Here is a 21,926-nt window from a genome sequence, read left to right as displayed (position 1 = left end):
CCTCTTTTGGATATATGCCTAGGAGTGGAATGGCTGGATCTTGAGGAAGCGCTATTCCTAGTTGTCTGAGAAAGCGCCAGATTGATTTCCAGAGTGGTTGTACAAGTTTACTTTCCCACCAGCAGTGGAGAAGGGTTCCCCTTTCTCCACAACCTCTCCAGCATGTGTTGTCACTTGAGTTTTTGATCTTGACCATTCTGATGGGTGTAAGGTGAAATCTCAAGGTTGTTTTGATTTGCATTTCCCTAATGACTAATGAGGTTGAGCATTTAATAGCCAGAAGCTGGAAATAGCCCAGATGCCCCTCAACTGAAGAATGGATGCAGAAATTGTGGTACATCTATACAATGGAGTATTACTCAGCAATGAAAAATAAGGATATTATGAAATTTGCAGGTAAATGGTGGGACCTGGAAAGGATCATCCTTAGTGAGTTGTCCCAGAAGCAAAAAGACACACACGGCATATACTCACTCATATAAACATACAACATAGGATAAACCCACTAAAATCGGTACATCTAAACAAACTAAGCAAAAGAGAGGACCCTAACTAAAATGCTCAATCCCCATCCTGAAAGGCAAAGAGGATGGACATCAGAAGAAGAAGAAAACAGGAAACAACCTAGGAACCTGCTACAGAGGGCCTCTGAAAGCCTCTGCCCTACAGACTATCAAAGCAGATGCTGAGCCTGATGGCCAACTGGCGGGCAGAATGAATGGAATTCTATGTAAGAAGTGGGAAATAGTAAGAGCTGGAGAGGGCAGGAACTCCACAAGGAGAGCAACAGAACAAGAAAATTTGAACACAGGGAACTTCTTAGAGACTCATACTCCAACCAAGGACTATTCATGGAGATAACCTAGAACCCCTGCTCAGATGTAGCCCATGGCAGTTCAGTGTCCAAGTGGATTACATAGTAATGTGAAGAGGGACTGCCGCTGACATAATCTGATTGGCCTGCTCTTTGATCACCTCCCCCTGGGGGGAGCAGCCTCACCAGGCCACAGAAGAGGACAATGCAGCCCCTCCTGATGAGAACTGATAGTCTAAGATCAGAAAGAAGGAGAGGAAGACCTCCCCTGTCAGTGGACTTGGGGAGGGGCATGCATGCAGAAAGGGGAGTAGGGAGGGGCTTATGGGGGGATACAAAATGAATAAAGTTTAATTAATAATAATAATAAAAAAAGAGTTCAGTTCCTTTAAAAAAAAAACAGTCAAACGTTGGTGGTTACCTTCTTGCCATTCATGCCACTGTTGTACTCTGGCATCTCTTACCATGCTAGTCACAGCTCACAGCTAGGCAAGATTGTTGATGACTTTCCCCTCCATCAGACTGCATAGCACCTTTTGGTACTCTTAAAGTGAGCCAGCAAGGAAGAATCCTCCTCCTCCGCACTAAGCTATTTCTCCATGTCTTGTGACCAAAGTTTTCAACAATAGGGTCTTAGAAATTAAGTTCTTGTGGGAAATGGTAGTAGCCTGTATTGTTCTGGGGATCCCTGGGATTTCCCTGCCTTGCAGGGAGGTATCCCACACCTGGCATTGAGCTTTGCTTTTGCTAACTTATGGCTTCTTAGAGAAAAATCTTTGTAGGATAACACCAGTTAGACTCATATACATACATATATGAAGCTATAAAATAGTAGGTTTCCAAAAAATATGAATTTTTCAAACATTTAGTGTTGCTTGTTTCTCTCCCAACTCCTCGTTTGCTCTACCGTCTCATCTTTTCTTCACTTATACCTCCCCACTTTTTATCTTCATATCACCTGTGTTCTACTCTTCCTACCTCCTTAGTATCTTTCTTTCTCTATGTCACCAATGGCCTCTTCTGATTTCCTGGCTCTAATAAGTGCTACAAGTTAAACATAAAAATCTAAAAATTTGTTGCTAGGATTCACATACAAGAGCAAATATGAAATGTTTGTCTTTCTGGGTCTGTGTTACTGCACTTAGTGAAATGTTTTTCCGTTTCATTTCTCTACCTGAAAACTGCATAACTGCATTTTTTTTCACAGCCGGACAATATTCCATTGTGTATGTTCAACGCTTTCATTATCCATTATATTTGGCTACTGTGAACAAAGCAGCAATAAGCCATACTTTAAATCAGGTGGTGAAATCTTGAACAGTGTTTTTATTGTTCAGGATTGTTTTGGATCTCTTCGGTTTTTCATGTTTTTATCTGGTTGGGATTCTGGGTGATACCAGATCCTACAAAGAGATTCAGAAGTCCCTTCCATTTCTATTTTTATGGAGTAATTTGAATATTGCTGGGGTTGGTTCCTCATGAAGGCCTACTAGAATTCTGCACAGAACTCTCTGACCCTGTGCTTTTCTTAGCTGAGAGATTTTAAATTACTGCTTTTATCTTGTTGATTGTTATACATACAATCATGTTGCCTTTAACTTTGGTATTTATGTGCTTTTAGGTATTAATTACTTTTAGATTTTCCAATTTTATAGAACATTTTAATATTTCCTAATTTTTTGAGATTACAATGCAATCCTATCATTCCCTTTTCCTCCCTTCAAAATCCCCTGTGTACATACTTGCTCTCTTTCAGGTATATGTCATCTTTTTCTTTAATTATTGCTCTGTCTTCTGTCTGTCTGTCTATTCCTGATACATAAATACAACCTTCTCAGGCTGAATAATGTTGCTTATTCATGCATGTTCTCAGGGCTGACTATTTGGTATTAGATAATCGATTGTGAGAACTCTTCCCTGGGGAAGAGGATTTCTCCCACTCTCAGCATTCCTTAGTTGCCTGTAGTTTTTTGTGTAGAGTTGATCCTCTGTGGCCTTCCCAAATCCATCTCACCCTTGTCTACATTAGCATGCCTGTTGTTGTTGTCTTTGTGGAGCTCAATTTGAAGCAGTTATGTTGGTGAGACTTTATGTGTGTAGCTTCTGACATTTCTAGGAGACATAATTTTAGAGAAAACTATCTGTTCTTCTGGGTCGTACAATTTTTCTGTCTCCTCTTCTACAATGATCCCTAAGCCTTGGGTGCAGGAATTGTGTTGTAGATGTATCCATTGGCACTGGGGTCCTTAACTGCATTTTGATTGGTGATTTTCTGAAGTTTTCTCCATCTGTTCCAAAGAGGTTTCCTTGAGGAGGGAGGAGAACTATACTTATCTCTATATTTAAGGGTAAATATTTAGAATGCTGGGTTAGAAAAGTGACAGTTGTAGGTTTCCCTCCAAGGTCTGTGACTTCACTAGATCTAGGAAGCTGGCTAGATTTCCAGTACTAGACATGTTTTCCCTCTTGTTGAGTGGATCTTAAGTCCAATTTGAGAGCTCTTGGTTACTCCCAAAGTATAGGCCCCACTATTGCACCCTCCAAGTTTTCATGTTATACTGGTCATTGTTGTGGTTCATTGGCATCATAGCTGGGTAGGTCTGTTGGTTGTTTCTCTCCTTCAGAAGCTTTATGGAAACTTGTGATACTGTGAACACAAGTCCTCAGTCAGGAGACTGAGTCCTCAGTTCAGGGACTCTAGACCTGTTTCTATCATTTTTCCCTATTTAGGATGATGTTGGCTGTGGCTTTCTCATATGTAGCTTTTACTATGTTGTGATATTTTCCCTTTAATCACTCTACTTTCTCCAGGACATGGGAAGGCATGTTGCATGTTGTCAAAGGCTTCTTCTGCATCTGATGAGATGATCATGTGATTTCGATCGTTAAGTCCATTTATGTGGTTTTTATTACATTTATTGACTTGCGTATGTTGAATCGTCTCTACAGTGTCATGGTGGGTATGTTTTTTATGTTTCTCTGTATTTTGTTTGAGAGTTATATTAAGCAACTTTATGTCTGTTCATTGGGGATATTAGCCTATTGTTTTCTTTTTTGGTCATATCTTTTATGATATCGGCATTAGAGGACACTGTCTTGATAGAGGAGCTGAAGAGTGCTCCTTCTGTTTCTAGTTTTTGAATAGTTAAAGAAGGATCACTTCTAGCTCCTCTTCCATAATCTGGTAGAATTCTGCTGTGTATCCATTTGCTCCTGGACTTTCCTTAGCTAGAAAGCTCTGTTCTTGTTCCTGTCATTTCATTTGCTATGATTCTGTTTTGGCTGTTGATCTCTTGGTTTAATTTTGGTGGTTTGGAAAAATTAGAAATTCTCTATTCCTTTTAAGGTTTTCCAATTTGATGAAGTAAAGGTTTTTTTCTTAACTATTCTCTTATAATCAGAATTTAATTGGTGATGTAATGTTTCTCTGTCTATTTCTGATTTTGTTAATCTGTGCCCTCTCTCCCTTTCTTTTGGTTAGTTGGGTCACTGATAATCTTGTTTATCTTCTCAATGAACAAGCTCTCATATTTGTTGATTCTTTGTGTTTTTTTTTGTTTCTATTTCATTAATTTCACCTCTTGATTTTTAATTATCTCTTGGTGTCTACTGTATTCACATTCATGTTGCTCTTGTTTCCCCAAATTTTGAGTTACAGTATTACATCACTGATGTTTATTCTTCTTATGTTTTACTGTAGTCAAGCTATATATTTCCCATGTAAGAGAGCTTTTACTGTATCTCAGGGGATTTGGTATGTTTCATTTCACTTCAGGAAATGTTTAATTTTGTTTATTTTTGTCCAGATGACCTGTCTATTGCAGAAAATGTAGTTTGAAATCACCTGCTATCATTTGGTTGATGTTAATCTGTGCTTTTAATTCTTTTAGTATACATTTAATGAAATTGGCTGAACCCAGTGTTGTTTTTTGTTTTATTTATTTATTATTCTGTTTTATTTTTAAAAGGTCTATGGTTTTTCCCAGGAGCATTGTTACCCAGATAGGAAAAATTCATTTAAAGTATATAGGTGGGGGAGGAGGGGCAAGATGGCGGAGCCGGGAGGACTCTCATTCTGAGCAGCAGCACAGCAGGATCAGCACAGTGACCAGCAATCAGAACTCTCGGCCATAAAACACAGTCATTGTGTTTCCCAGGTGAGAGGATACCCCACGGTGGGGGATTCAATCAGCTTTTAACTCACCCAGCTAAACCGCGGAAGAGATCCCGGTTCCGCCAGACGCTTGGCTGCCGGCCGCCAGCCCCAGCCCCAGCCCAGAGCCACAAGCCAGTGTCTCTGGTCACGGTCCCAGACTGAACCGTGGGCACCACACTAGCAGAGACTGGAATTTACAGTCGAGAGATAACCCCAGGGTACAGGAAACGATTGGGACCGGCCTTAGGTCACCCAGACATCCCATGGAAAAGACTCGGGCGGGTTCCACGGGCACCCCAGGAGCCAGCCCAGAGCCAGAGCCGGGGACCCAGGTTCCGGCACAGAGCCCTGCCTGCCTGCACGCCTGATTCGCCGCCGGAGATAGAAATGGCGGGTCTGATCTCAGAGCACTCAGCTCACCCCCAACCTGAAAAGGTCCCCGGAAAATTACCCAGCTTAGGGAGCCACTCAGGCTCCCAAAAGCCGCAAAGGCAGACACAGGCAGTTTCTGCGCACCAGACAGCTGGCAGAGACTGAGCCGCCATCACACAGCTGTGCTCCAGGCACAGGCAGTTTCTGCGGCCAGCCAGCTGGCGGACACTGAGCAGTGTGCACCAGGGCAAAAAAAGACACTGGGAGTCCGTGTCTCCAGAGAATCCACGGGGAAGGAAGGAAACTGTACTGATCTAAATCACCCAATCCTTCCCTAGAAAAAGTCTAGCAGTGTAGTGGGGCCGAGGCGCCAGCACTCAGCTGTGCTCCAGACACAGGCACAAACAGTTGCTACGTGCCTGATGTCCAACTGGGTCACAGCAGCTGGTCATTAAATTTGCAACAAGAAACCCAGAAACAGGGCAGCTGCCCTCAGGACTTCCCTGGGTGAGAGGAGAACCCTCTCGACTAACAAAGACCACAGTTACCACTCAGGTCTATATCCCTGAGGTGAGCAACTCCTGAAAAAACACCAGCCATCCAGGGACTATACCCAAAAAGCTGAGAAGACATCCTTCAGGAAAAACCAGCTTTCTGCAAAGGGGATTCTCTCCACCACAGGATCCCCAGGAACCACCAGAAAATAACCCCAAACACCTAAGATAACACAATGGGTAGAGGCCAGCGTACAAGCTCAAGCAACAAAAGACAGAGCAATATGGCATCTCCAGAACCCAGTTACCCAGAGGCAAGTAGCCCTGGACACCCCACCATAACTGAAATCCAAGAAGATGACCTAACAAGTATGCTCATGAAGATGATAACAGAGGAAACAAATAAGATTCGTAAAGACATAGAGGAAGATAAACTCAAACAGAATATTGCCATCCGTAAAGAAATAGAGGAAGCTGCAGCCAAACAGTTTATGGCCTTTAAAAAGGAAATGCTCAAAACACTGAATGAAATGATAGAAACAGAGTTGAAGGAACTAAAAGAAAAACAGGAAAGTACAATCAGACAGGTGAAGGAAATAAACAAAACAACTCAAGACCTGAAGATAGAATTGGAAAAATTAAAGAAAACACAAATGGAAGAAATAATGGAAAGGAAGAATCTAGGGAAGAAAACAGGAAATACAGAGGTAAGCATAACCAACAGACTACAAGAGATGGAAGAAAGAATCTCAGGTGTGGAAGATACAATGGAAGAAATCGATGTATCTGTCAAAGAAAATGTTAAATCCGAAAAATTCCTAACACAGACCGTCCAAGAAATGCAAGACAATATGAAAAGACAAAACCTAAGAATAATAGGTATAGAGGAAAAAGAAGATTCCCTTCTCCAAGGCCCAGAAAATATTTTCAACAAAATCATTGAAGAAAATTTCCCCAAGCTAAAGGAGAGGCCAATTAGAATACATGAGGCCTACAGAACACCCAACAAATTTGACCAGAAAAGAAAATCTTCCTGCCACATAATAATCAAAACAGTAAGTATACAGAACTAAGAAAAAATACTAAAACCTGCAAGGGAAAAAGGCCAAGTAACATATAATGCCAAACCCATTAGAATCACACCTGACTTTTCAACAGAGACCATGAAAGCCAGAAGGGCCTGGACGGATATCATGCAGACCCTAAGAGAACACAGATGTCAGCCCAGGCTACTATACCCAGCAAAACTCTCAGTCCTCATAGATGGAGAAAACAAGATATTCAATGACAAAAACAAATTTCAACAATACCTACAAACAAATCCAGCATTACAGAAGACACTGGAAGGGAAAATACAACCCAAGAAAGCTAGCTACATTCAAGAAAACACAGGAAATAAATAACCTCACTTCAGTAAAACAAAAAGCAACCAAGCACACAACCTGATGACCACAGCCAACATCAAATTCAAGAGATCTAACAGCCACTGGTCATTAATCTCTCTCAACATCAATGGACTCAACTCTCCAATAAAAAGACACAGATTAACAGAATGGATATGTAAACAAAACCCAGCAATCTGTTGCATACAAGAAACACACCTAAGACACAAAGATAGACATTACCTGAGGGTAAAGGGTTGGAAGACGACTTTCCAAGCAAACGGACCCAAGAAGCAAGCAGGAGTAGCCATTCTAATATCTGATAAAATAGACTTTCAACCAAAATTAATCAAAAGAGATGGGGAAGGACACTTCATACTCATCAAGGGAAAATTCCACCAGGAAGACATCACAATCCTGAACACCTATGCCCCAAATACAAGGGCACCCACATTTGTGAAAGAAACATTGATAAAATTTAAAGCACATATAGATCCCCACACATTAATAGTGGGAGACTTCAACACCCCACTCTCAACAAAGGACCAGTCAACCAAACAGAAATTAAACAAACAATGTCTCTGACAGAGGTCATGAATTAAATGGACCTAACAGACATTTACAGAACTTTACACCCAAACACAAAAGAATTTACCTTCTTCTCAGCACCTCATGGAACCTTCTCCAAAATAGACCACATAGTGGGTCACAAAGCAAGCCTCAACAGATACAAGAAGATTGAAATAATCCCATGTATCTTGTCTGATCACCATGGAATAAAGCTGGACCTCAACAATAACAGAAATAACAAAAAGCCTACACACACATGGAAACTGAACAACTTGTTACTAAATGACAGCTGGGTCAGGGAAGAAATAAAGAAAGAAATTAAAGTCTTTCTAGAAATCAATGAAAATGAAGACACAACATACCCGCACTTGTGGGACACAATGAAAGCAGTGCTAAGAGGAAAGTTCATAGCACTAAGTGCCTTCAAGAAGAAATTTGGGACAGCTCATTCAAGCACCCTAATGGCTCACTTAAAAACCCTAGAAAAAGAAGAAGCAGACACACCAAGAAGGAGTAGACGGCTGGAAATAATCAAACTCAGGGCTGAAATCAATCAATTGGAAACAAATAAAACAATTCAAAGAATCAATGAAACCAAGAGCTGGTTCTTTGAGAAAATCAACAAGATCGACAAACCCTTAGCCAGGCTAACTAAAAGGCAGAGAGACACCACCCAAATCAACAAAATCAGAAATGAAAAGGGGGATATAACTACAGACACTGAGGAAATCCAAACAATCATTAGGACTTACTTCAAAAGTCTATATGCCACAAAATTTGAAAATCTAAATGAAATGGACAATTTTCTTGATCGATTTGACTTACCAAAGCTGAATCAGGACCAGGTAAATCAACTAAATAGTCCTATATCCCGCAAAGAAATAGAAGCGGTCATCAAAAGTCTCCCATCCAAAAAAAGCCCAGGACCAGATGGCTTCAGCGCAGAATTCTACCAGACCTTCAAAGAAGAGCTAACACCAATTCTCTTCAAACTATTCCACAAAATAGAAACAGAAGGAATATTACCAAATTCATTCTATGAAGCCACAGTCACCTTGGTACCTAAACCTCACAAAGACTCAACAAAGAAAGAGAATTTCCGGCCAATCTCCCTTATGAACATTGATGCAAAAATACTTAATAAAATACTTGCAAACCGAATCCAAGAACACATCAAAGATTATCCACTATGACCAAGTAGGCTTCATCCCAGGTATGCAGGGGTGGTTCAATATACGGAAATCCATCAATGTGATCCACCATATTAACAAACTGAAAGAAAAAAACCACATGATAATCTCCCTAGATGCTGAAAAAGCCTTTGACAAAATCCAACATCCATTCATGTTCAAAGTATTGGAGAGATCAGGGATACAAGGCACATATCTAAACATAGTAAAGGCGATATACAGCAAGCCTATACCCAACATCAAACTGAACGGAGAGAAACTTAAAGCAATCCCACTGAAATCAGGGACAAGACAAGGCTGCCCACTCTCTCCATATCTCTTCAACATAGTGCTGGAAGTCCTTGCTAGAGCAATAAGACAGTTGAAGGAGATCAAGGGGATACAAATTGGAAAGGAAGAAGTCAAATTATCACTATTTGCAGATGATATGATAGTATACGTGAGTGACCCCAAAAACCAGGGAACTCCTACAGCTGATAAACACCTTCAGCAAAGTGGCCGGATACAAAATTAACTCAAAAAAAATCAGTAGCCCTCCTGTATACAAAAGACAAAAGGGCTGAGATAGAAATTAAGGAAACAACACCCTTCACAATAGCCACAAATGACATAAGGTACCTCGGAGTAACCCTAACCAAGGAAGTCAAAGACATGTATGAAAAAAATTTCAAATCTCTGAAGAAAGAATTAGAAGAAGATATGAGAAGATGGAAAGATCTCCCATGCTCATGGCTTGGTAGGATTAACATAGTAAAAATGGCCATCTTACCAAAAGCAATCTACAGATTCAATGCAATGCCCATCAAATTACCAACACAATTCTTTACAGACCTGGAAAGAAAAATTCTCAACTTCATATGGAATAACAAGAAACCCAGAATTGCTAAAACAATCCTCTACAATAAAAGATCTTCTGGAGGTATCTCCATCCCTGATCTTAAGTTGTACTATAGAGCAACAGTTTTAAAAACTTCATGGTACTGGCATAGAAACAGAATGGTGGATCAATGGAACCGAACAGAGGACCCAGAAATAAACCCACACACTTATGGACACCTGATCTTTGACAAAGACGCCAAAACCATACAATGGAAAAAAGATAGCATCTTCAACAAATGGTGCTGGTCTAACTGGATGTCTACATGTAGAAAAATGAAAATAGATCCATACTTGTCACCCTGCACAAAACTGAAGTCTAAGTGGATCAAAGACCTCAACATAAAACCAGACACATTAAATCGGCTTGAAAAAAAAGTGGGAAATACCCTAGAAATCATTGGTACAGGGGAAAACTTCCTGAACAGAACACCAACAGCACAGGCTCTAAGAGCGACAACCAATAAATGGGACCTCATGAAACTGAAAAGCTTCTGTAAAGCAAAGGACACCGTCATCAAAACAAAGCAACCACCTACAGATTGGGAAAGAATCTTCACCAACCCTTTATCTGATAGAGGACTCATATCCAGTATATATAAAGAACTAAAGAAGCTGAAAAGCAGCAAACCAAGTAATCCACTTAAAAAATGGGGAACAGAGCTAAACAGAGAATTCTCTGTAGAGGAATACCGAATGGCAGAGAAGCACTTAAAGAAATGCTCAATCTCACTAGCCATTAGGGAAATGCAAATCAAAACAACCCTGAGATTTCACCTTACACCCATGAGAATGGCCAAGATCAAAAACTCAAGTGACAACACATGCTGGAGAGGTTGTGGAGAAAGGGGAACCCTTCTCCACTGCTGGTGGGAATGTAAACTTGTACAACCACTCTGGAAATCAATCTGGCGCTTGCTCAGACAACTAGGAATAGCGCTTCCTCAAGATCCAGCCATACCACTACTGGGCATATATCCAAAAGAGGCTCAAGTACACAAAAAGGACATTTGCTCAACTATGTTTGTAGCAGCTTTATTTGTAATAGCCAGAAGCTGGAAACAACCCAGATGCCCCTCAACTGAAGAATGGATGCAGAAATTGTGGTACATCTACACAATGGAATATCACTCAGCAATGAAAAATAAGGAAATCATGAAATTTGCAGGTAAATGGTGGGATCTGGAAAGGATCATCCTGAGTGAGTTGTCCCAGAAGCAAAAAGACACACATGGTATATACTCACTCATATAGACATACAACATAGGACAAACACACTAAAACCTGTGCATCTAAAGAAACTAAGCAAGAGAGAGGACCCTAACTAAAATGTCCAATCCCCATCTGGAAAGGCAAAGAGGATGGACATCAGAAGAAGAAGAAAACAGGAAACAACCTAGGAACCTACCAAAGAGGGCCTCTGAAAGCCTCTGCCCTTCAGACTATCAAAGCAGATGCTGAGCCGGATGGGCAACTGTTTGGCAGGTGAACGGAATTTTAGGTAAGAACTGGGAAATAGTAAGAGCTGGAGAGGACAGGGTCTCCACAAGGAGAGCAACAGAACAAGAAAATTTGAACACAGGGAACTTCCCAGAGACTCATACTCCAATCAAGGACTATTCATGGAGATAACCCAGAACCCCTGCACGGATGTAGCCCAGGGCAGATCAGAGTCCAATTGGGTTACATAGTAATGTGAAGAGGGACTGCCTCTGACATAATCTGATTGGCCTGCTCTTTGATCACCTCCCTCTGGGGGGGGAGCAGCCTCACCAGGCCATAGTAGAGGATAATACAGCCACTTTTGATGTGAACTGACAGACTAAGATCAGAAAGGAGAGGAGAACCTCACCTATTAGTGGACTTGGGGAGTGGCATGCAAGCAGAGGGAGGCGGGAGGGTGGGATTGGGAGGGGAGGAGGGAGGGGCTTATGGGGGGATGCAGAATGAATAAAGTGTAATTGATGAAAAATTAAAAAAAAAAGAAAAAAAATAAAGTATATAGGTGTAGTTACACAAAGATTCACATGTATTATGTGGTTTAGATAGTTAATTGTATGATTCCATATGACTTTTTCAGGCTTTCTTACTATAATTTTGCCCTCTTCGCTCATTCTTCTATATTTATCTCCTGCTTTTCCTTCTTCCCCCTTCAGATTGGTTGTGCCTTTCACCTCTCTATTGTTCCACACTCTCCTGCAATGGTCTCTTTTGACTTTCCTGGCTTCTGAAATTCTTCTTCCTGGGTTTGAGTTACTCCATGCAATATGACCTTTTTATTTTTCATTTTTTTAGTCTTTTTGCACTTAACTTCAAATCTCATTATTTCCTTTTTCTTTACAGCTGAATAGTATTCCACATTTTTATTACCTACTCATCAGCTGAGGGACACTTGTTTCCACTTCCTAGCTATTGTGAATAGAATGGCAATGACCATGGCTGAACAGTATCTGTGGAGTGGAGTGTTAAGTCTGTGCCAAGCTGTGGTATAGCTGAGTCATATGATAACCTTTTAAGACTTTAGGACTTAAGAGTTGAGTTGAAGTCTTCATGCTGGTTTTGATGGGGGTCTGTCAGTCTTCCATCCTACCAAGAATGAAGAAATGTTTTTCTTTCCTCACATCCTCTCCAACATTTGTTGTCACTTCTTTTGTTGAATTTAGATATTCCAAAAAGGATAAGATGAAATGACAAAATAGTTTGAATTTGCATTCCCCCTAATTTTAGCTAAAGATGTTGAACACTCTAAACTATTTCCTATCCACTTTGTTTCTCATTTTGAGAACTCTCTGTTCAGATCCATAGCTGTTTCTTAACTGGGTCTCTATTCTTTGTTTGTTTGTTTTGTTCTTTATATATTATAGATGTCTTTCCTCTGTTAGATGTGTGGCTGGCAAAGATTCTCTCGCCTTCTGTGGACTTCTTCACTTGACTGTTTCTAAAATGGCATAGAATATTTTTAGTTTTAAGAAAAGCACTTATCAATTGTTGTCCTCAAATTCTAGGCCAGTGGAGCCTCATTTAAAAAGTTCTTTTTCTTCACCTACATCATGTAGAGTACTGTTTATATTTTCTTCTAGCATCTTCTGTGTTTCAGTTTTCACATTTAGGTCTTTGATCCATTTGGAGTTAGTTTCTATGCAGTGTCATAAACATGAGCTAACTTCATTCTTCTGCCTGTAGAATGCCAGTTTTCCAAGAACCTTTTGTCACAGGGTGAGGAAGAAGGTGCTCTAGGGTATGGGGTTATTAGGGCACAGCTGCTACGAAGGGAAAATGGGGAAAGTGGGGGACCAACTTTAGCTAGGAAGGAGGAACAAGGACAATGTAGAGGGAAATAGAGGGAGAATGGATAAATAGCACTAAGGATGTTTGAAAACACCACAAGAAATCATATTGTTTTATGTTTCCTTAAAATTACACACACACACACACACGTGTGTGCATGCATACATGTAATTTTTCTATGTCCTTTGAAGTTTCAATACTCCCCCAAACAGCAACATATTATTCAACAAAAACCCAGTACATGAAAAACTTTTTTTTTTTTTTTTTTAGGTTTTAGTTAGGGGAGCCTAAGACATTTCTAAAACAATATAGGCATTTGACATTACCCTTGATTCTCTCACAGAAATTAGAAGTAAGGCCCTATAGCAGAAGATAACACACAGTTTGGATACAGGTTGTGAAAGAACTAAGCTGGATTTGACTTGATATCTCCTTTCTGAGGACTACTTCTCATAGTACCAAAAGTAGCTATGCTACAAACTACCAATGAAGAAAAACAAAACAAAATAAATCAGTAGTCCTACTCAGATCTAGTGCTTTCAGGCTACAACAATGACCAGAATAGTAAGATATCCTAATAGGTACAATAGTGGCACTTATATCCTGGGAGTAACCAGGAGCTACCCAATTGGACTTAAGGCCTATTTAATAGAAGGGAACAGACAACTGCCTGTTGTTGGTGTAGCCAAAGGCCCTAGAGTAAAACCTGCTGCTTCCAATTTCCTAAACTAGAATAATGTTTAACTGCATTTTAAACACTTAGCAGACCCAGATGTCAAAAACCTTCTTCTGCTACAAATGGAAACCATTACATAAATGCACAACCTGTCACACCCTTACCATGGAGTGCTCAGTTCTAATCGATACATCTGCAATACAAGTCAGGAAGTAAAAATATTATAAGAGCCAGAGAACCAAGGTATATGCTGTGAAATAGCATATCTATATAAAGCAGGAACAACACATCAGTTATGAAATCTGAACAATATGGTTACCTAAACAAGACCTAAAAAAAAAAAAATGACACCACCAGTTGACATGCCAAAGTGGATGTGAGGAATCTCACAAGGCCCGCCTCCCCGATGAAGAACTCAAGCAGTGAATGGCTTGTGAGAGAATCAGCTACCTCCAGGAACAAGCCCTGGTAATGCTATCCATTTCCTAGTGCTAACTGAAGGGACTCAGCCAGTTGCATTTATAAAATTACATATATACATATATATGTTAAAATAATAAAGAAGTCATAGCATTTGGAGTTGATATGGAATAAGGAAAGGAAAAAGGATGTAAACACGGAACTTATGTATGAAATTCTCTGAAAAAGAGAACAAATAACCCATGTAAAAATTGAGCCATGGAACTAAACAGTTCTCAGAAATTGAAATGTCTGAGAAACATTTTTTTAAATGCTCAACATCCTTAGACAAGTGGGCAATGCAAATTAAAAGTACTTTGATATTTCATCTTCCTATGGTAAGAATAGCTAAGATCAAACAAACAAACAAAACAAGGATGAATGCTGGCACAGGTGTGAGGAAAGGGGAACCCTTTCGAGAGAAGGGGTGAACTTGTGTGGTTACTCTGGAAGTCAGTGTGGTAGTTTATAAAAAAGCTAGGATAGATGCCTGAAATAATCCAGCTAAACAATTCTTGGGGAGAGTACTCCAGATCTTATTATAGAAATAGTTGCTCATGTTCATTGCTATCCTCTTCACAATACCCAGAAAATGGAAACACTATGTGGCCATCATCTGATAAACAAAATTTCTTGTTTTATACAACCTATCAAAGTTAAATCAAGATAAAATAAACAATTTCAACAGACCCAAAAACTTCTACTACAAAAAAAACAGAATCTTCCAACCAAAAAAAGCCCGTAGGCTAGATGGAGTCAGTGCAGAATTCTACTAGACCGTCAAAGAACTACCAAGAGTATTCATCAAAGTCTGCAAAATTATGAAGCCACTACACCCTAATACCAAAACTAAACAAAGAATCAACAACAAAAGAAAATTACAGAACAATATCCCTTATAAAGAAAAATGAAAAAAATTCTCAATAAAACACTTAGAAACTGAATTCAAGAAAACATCAAAAAGAATTATCCATCATGATCAAGTTGACTTCATCCCACAGATGTAAGGATGATTCAACATATGTAAATCAACAAACTTAACCCACCACATAAACATACTGAAAGGAAAAAAAAAAACCCAACATGATCATTTTATTAAATACAGAAAAAGGCCTTTGACAAAACCCAACCCAACATCCTGTCATGAGTAAAAAAGTAAATTAGTTAATTTAAAAGGCCCTGAAAGGTCTAGGGATACAAGGGACATACTCACCATAATGAAGCCAGTTTACAGCAAGCCGGTGGCCAATATTATGCTAGATGGAGAAAAAGTAAAAGCATTTCCACCAAAATCAGTTATGAAATCTGAACAATATGGTTACCTAAACAAGACCTACCACCAGTTGACATGCCAAAGTAGATATGAGGAATCTCACAAGGAACAAAACAAGGTTGTCCACTTGCTCCATACCTGCTCAATATAGGTATTAGCTACAGTGTTAGCTAAAGCAGTGGGACAATTGAAGGAGATCAAGGGGATTCAAATAGAAAAGGAATCTGCAGATGGTATGATTTTATATGTAAAAGACCCCAAACACTCTACAGGAAACTTCTATAGTTAAAGAACACCCACAGTAAAGTAGCAGAATAGAAAATGAACCACACAAACATCAGTAGCCTTCTATGTGAAGATTACAAATATGCTGAGAAAGAAATCAGGGAAACTACACTTTTCACATTAGCCTAAAAAGACTTGTATAATAAAAACTTTAAGACATTTAAGGAAAAAAAAACCCTAAAGATCAGTAGGATTAATATTATAAAAATGGCCATCTTACCAAAAGTAATCTACGGATTCAGCAAAATCCCCATCAGAATTGCAGCACAGTTCTTAACAGAAATTGAAAAAAGAATCTTCAACTGCATATGAAAACATAAAAACCCAGGATAGCTAAGTCAACCCTAAAAAAAGAAAAACTGCTGAAATTACCATGCTCTTAGATTTTAGGTTGTATTTCAGAGCTGTGGTAATAAAAACAGCATGATATTTGCAGAAATCACATGTGTTGCTCAACTGAATAGAATTGAAGACCTAGATACAACTCACCTGTAGACACATTATATTTTGACAAAGAAGCCATAGATACACAGTGGAAAAAAAGCATCATCTTCCACAAATATTGCTTATAAAATTGGACGGCTGCATGTAGAAGAATGTAAATAAATTCACATTTATTACCTTGCATAAAACTTAATTCCAAATGGATCAAGTACCTCAGTGTAAGGTCAGATACACTGACCTGATAGGGAAAATGGGGAATTGTACTCATTAGATAGGGAAAAGACTTTCAGAAAAGGACCTCGATAGCACAGGCACTATGACTAACAGTCACTAAATGGGACCTCATGAAGATAAAAAGCTTCCATGAGGCAAAGGATACCATCATGTGAAAAAAACAGCAGCCTACAGGATGAAAAACAGGTATCCAGTATATATCTAATAGAGGATTTGGGTATAAAAATATAAAGAACCAAAACAAGTTAAAAATCAAGAAAACAAACAACCCAAATTAAAAAAAAAAAAAAGAACTGAACAGAGAGTTCTCAAAAGGCAAAACACAAATGGCCAAGAAACACTTAAAACAACACTTAAAAAAAAACACTTAAAACAACATCCTTATCTAGGAGGGAAATTAAAATTAAAAGTACTATAAGATTTTGTCTTGCTCCAGTCAGAATGGCCAAGGTTAATAAAACAAATGACAGTATATGTTGGTGAGGTTGAAGGGAAAGGAGAATTTTTATTCATTGTTAGTTTGAGTACAAACTGGCATGGCACTATGGAAATCAGTGTGGAAGTTCCTCAGAAAGCTGAGAATTGATCTATCTCAAGATTCAGCTATACCACTATTGAAAATATGCCCAAAGGACTCTATGTCTTTCTACAGAGATGCATGCTTATCCGTGTTCATTGTTGCTCTATTCATAAGAGCCAGAAATTGGAAACAGTCCATCAACTGAATAGATGATGAAAATACTTATTCACTTACACAATGGAATGTTATTCGGCTGTTAGAAAAAAATACAGTTATGAAATTTGCGGGTAAATGGACAGAACTAAAAACAATCATCGTGGGTTAGGTAACCCAAACCCAGAAAAACAAACTTTGCATGTTATGTCTTGTGGACTTTAGCTATGCGTGTTTCAACACAAATACCACAGAAGTTAAGTAGCTAAAAATGGACCAAGGGGAGGAGGTCATCTTCTAGGGAAGGGGAAATAGAGTAAGGATTTATGAAGAGATTAAAAGGTAACTAGAATAGGAGGGTTAAATGAGGAGGGAGATGGGAAGTCAGTGTAAAAAAAGAAATGTAGGGAGGTACAACTAGCACTAAAAATGTTTTGAAACCAATGGTACTGTAGAAGGTTCCAAAATATATACATGTATGAAAACAGTTGAAGTGAAGTTTTCATATGTGTAGCCCTGTCTAGATATTTTGCATCTCTGAGTATGACAACCAGTGCCAGAATAGACTGCATCTTGTTACTTCATTGAACCCTTTAAACATAACAGGCTGTTTGTTGCTCTTCATAACCTGATGGTAAAACCCTATTGCTAACGACCCAGCTTATTTATGGAATTGAACATAGAAACAATGAACTGGCTTATAACTAAAAGTTTCACCCCCTACTGACTAGTTTTCATGGTCTGGAAGGTACTTTGAATGCTACTAGAGGAGAAACATAATAATCAATTTCATACAGTTACAAACCCTATGACCCACAACAGTGACCTGCCTGCAAGATGTTCTTATGCAACAGTGGCACAAATGTCATGGGAGTAACTAAGCCCTTTTTTTTGGATTTATAGCTCACTCCATTATATGGAACCCATAAATGACTTTGGTAAAGTGTTCAAGAACCTATCTAGTCCAGTCCAACAGACTAGATAGGTCATAAGCCTAGGGGAAAATATGCTATTATTCTGCTAAATTAACATAACAATGTAGTGACTTCTAATGATGCATTAATATACCCAATAGAGCAGAGCATTGCTCAGCTCCCATCAGAGAAGCTTCTTTTTGCAGTGGATGGTAATTAACAAAGAGAGCTACAATTACTCAATGTGAAGAGAATGAGAGACTTTAAAATACTCAAACCAATATGAGATATCTTTAACAGACTGCTTACAAGGCTCAGAGGTTCACATGAAAGAGGAGTAAGATATAAGTCAAAGGTAGTAGATGACTCCAAGGAAACAGCATCTTACAGACACAACAGGGCTCATATTCATGTGGACTTACAAAGACTGTGATAGCACACACAAGAGCTGCACAGGTTCAAAGCTGACAAAATCCCATCACTGAGGAGGGGACTTAGATACATAGTGACACCTTTAACCAAGAAGCTATTTGCATTTGCTACATTCTCAGAAAGAAAAAATCATTTTCCTCCAATGGTGTGGCACTTGCCTTATCAGTCACACTCCAAGGTAGGACCCAGGAGTATTTGTCAATACAAAATGGATTACATGTTCTTGGTGGTGGTGGGCACGCGCACACATTTTTGTTTGTTTTGCTATCTCTTATCTTACTGGTTTTTATTGTTTTCTCTGTTTGGGGAGCGGTTATTGAGAGAGAAATAATGTGAAGTTGGGTGGGTAGAAGATGGGGAGGATCTAGGAAGTTGGAAGGGAGTTGTATGAATAACACTAATGGTTCGTTTCTATGAAATCTCTTTTAGTTTCATAAAATTTAACTGCTGATTTGGAAAAAAATATAGTATATACAATTTTAAATAAAAAAATTGAAAAGTAAAATTATGAAATTCTCGGTATATATGTGGAGATGAAAGTAGTCACTGAGTGACATAATCTAGACCCAGAAAGCAAACTACATTTTCTCTCATTTATGGATTTTCAGATATGTGTGTATCACTTAGACGTCAGGAAGTAATTAAGGGGCCATGAGGGGAAGAACACTTTAGTGGAAGGAATATAAATTGCAGTGGTGTAGAGGTTAGAGGGGAATAATGGAGTAGGAAGAGTTAAACAAGTGAGGCGTTGAGGAGGAAATATGGAGAGTGATACATAATATTAAAGACATTTTGAAACTGTCATGTAGAAACCTACTACTGCAGAAGATTTCTAAAATGTATGCATATACACATAAATATATTTAAATGGAGTTACCCTATATTATGAAAACAATCCCCTACTAGACACCAAGAACTAAAAATTAAAAAACCCAGCCCCAGGAGTGGACTACTTCTTTTGGAGTTGTCAAGTGAGGTCTCATCAAACCCCAAACATTACTGACTATTGCCAGTGTTGTTGATTGTCCTCCAGACCTCACCAGTAACACCACATTGCTGAAGGCATCACCTACTAGAGTCGTAGAACACAGAGAGGTCAAACTGGAACGTCTTCCTACGGGATAACATTTACAGTGGTTGAAGGTATTATGCATTCTACCAGATGAGTGAAGTGATCCTCAGTCTTACCCAGCTGTAAGCTAGGGAAGGCATGCTTATTGGTACGATAATCATGAATGTTATGGGAGTAACCAACCGCTTTCTGATTGGATATGAAGTCCATTGAAGGGTGTACTTGCCGCTGTTATCTGGGCTAAGAACAGAAGAACCTACTTATATTACTTTTATAACAGACATAGTATTAACTCAACTCCTCATGATGTATTGTTTACCTGTATATTAGTGTATCTCTCAGCCCTCATCAGAAAGGCTTCCTTTTGTAGTAGATGGCAATTAACACAGAACCTCACAACTGGTGCACATGAGAGACTGAAATTTCTTAGCTCAAAATGAGATATCTACATGGCATCCACCCCTCCTCAGCTCAGGAACCATTGGAGAAGATGGAATGGAAAAACGTGTAAAAGCCAGAGGGGTGGATGACTAGAAGAAAACAGTTTTCAGACACAACAGAGTACTTAAACATTTGGTTTGACAGCACACACAATACCTGCGCAAGCTCAAGCCAGACAAAATCCTAGCATGGAGAGGGAAGGTAGTCATGAAGTCTTACCCTGAGCTATGGAGCTATTGGCAATTAATAGGTGCTGGGAGAGGGAGAGTCAGTCTTCTTAAAGGTCTGACCCTCCATAGGTTGGCTATGGTCCAGTGGAAGGCCACATATCTAAAGTATATGGGCAACAAAAATTTGTGCTTGATGTTTTGTTTTGTTTTTTTTAAGAGGGACACAAAGTTAGGAGGTTAATCTGTGAAGAGTTAGAGGAGATGGGTAAATATGATCAAATACATTGTATTCTCAAGGTACTAATAAAAATGAGGAAATGGGTTGCTGAGGTAGCTTAGTGGTTAAAAGAACTTGCTGCTCTTGCGGAAGACCTGAATTCAGTTCCCATCACCCAGCTCGGTTATACGCTACACACGGCATACAACTCCATCTTCAGGCCTCAGATGGCATAGCCATGTATGTAGCATACTCCAACAATACACACACACCCTTTTAAAAATCAAAATTTTAAAGTAGAAAACACAAAACAAAAATAATGCAGGAGATTAGATACTATCTCAAATCTGCCGAGCAAGAGCCAACCAGCATCTTCAGAAAATTCTGGGCATTTTGAGGCATTCTGCCAGAGAAAGTGACTTAAAGCAGTCTTTGCTCACTGTGTCTTCCCAGCCTAGATAGACAAGCAGGTACTTAGTCAGTGTATCTGTCTCTCTGTCTCCTTGGCCCTCATGTGACAGGTTGATGACCCCACCCCCAAGACGCCAGGTCACGTGTGCCTCAAAATGCCCAGAATTTTTTGAAGATGCTGGCTTCCTTGGCCTTCTGTTCCTCTCCAAAAAGCTGTACACTGTGCCAAGAAATGCCAAGCCACTGAGAAAGATTAAGGATCAAGGTAGCAGCCCTAGAAATCCATCTGTCTTCTGTGCCTTTGAGTGAATCCCGGAAACCTTTTCAAGGAAACCCATGGCAAGCATTTTAGTTTATTATACAAACTCGTGGTGGAAGCCACGGATGAAAAATCTGACCTTGTAAACACATTATTTCCTAAGTGAGAATTCAGGCCCAGGCTGAGAGGCCGAGGGGAGGGTGCAGGGCAGCTGACATTTATGTAATGAAGTTTCTTCTCCATTTTTTTCACCTAGCTCAATGACTCTGCCAAGCAACTCATTGAGATGGACAAGCTGTTCCCTGCCGCGGCCACTGCCTACAACTACGATGCCCTCTTATCCTCTGACCCTGGCACAGCAGCCAGTGTGGCCCCAGGTCCCACCCTAAGTAGCTCTGGGGCAGTCAGTGCCTTTCAACGACGTGTGGACAGCAAGAAGAATGCCAAGAAGCGCCATTCCTTCACTGCGCTCAGTGTGACGCACAAATCCTCCCAGTCTGCCAGCCACAGGCACTCCATGGAAATTAGTGCTCCAGTGCTGATCAGCTCCAGTGACCCACGCGCTGCAGCCAGGATTGGGGAGCTTGCCCATCTGTCCTGCACCGTACCCACCCAGGTAATTCCCAGAGCCCACAACCAGTGTCATTGATTCCCAGGGCCCCTGTTCTACCTCCATGCCTAGTACCCTGGATTCCTGAACTATTGTAAGGGAAACACCAGAACTGATGTGGGTGGCTAGAGCCTCCTCCTTTGGGCAACCACTTGGCATCAAGAGCCTTGTGAACATACACCTTTGCCTCCATGTGTGATGTGATGGCCAGTGG

At 39.8% G+C, this 21,926-nt stretch overlaps 1 protein-coding gene across 2 annotated transcripts in view; it reads left to right on the top strand.

The window, feature by feature from the left end:
• Positions 1-21,926, top strand: part of Sh3rf3 (SH3 domain containing ring finger 3) — a 312,507-nt gene that overhangs the window by 203,465 nt on the left and 87,116 nt on the right. For both annotated transcript variants that reach the window (XM_021651788.2, XM_060369517.1), the window contains exon 4: positions 21,359-21,718. In XM_021651788.2, the coding sequence (XP_021507463.1) occupies positions 21,359-21,718 (360 nt within the window). The remainder of the gene's footprint in view (positions 1-21,358; positions 21,719-21,926) is intronic.

Source organism: Meriones unguiculatus, chromosome 16 (genome assembly GCF_030254825.1).
Source record: "Meriones unguiculatus strain TT.TT164.6M chromosome 16, Bangor_MerUng_6.1, whole genome shotgun sequence".
Lineage (NCBI taxonomy): Eukaryota > Metazoa > Chordata > Mammalia > Rodentia > Muridae > Meriones > Meriones unguiculatus.
Note: the sequence above shows the minus strand (reverse complement) of the source record. Positions and strands in the feature narration are given on the sequence as shown.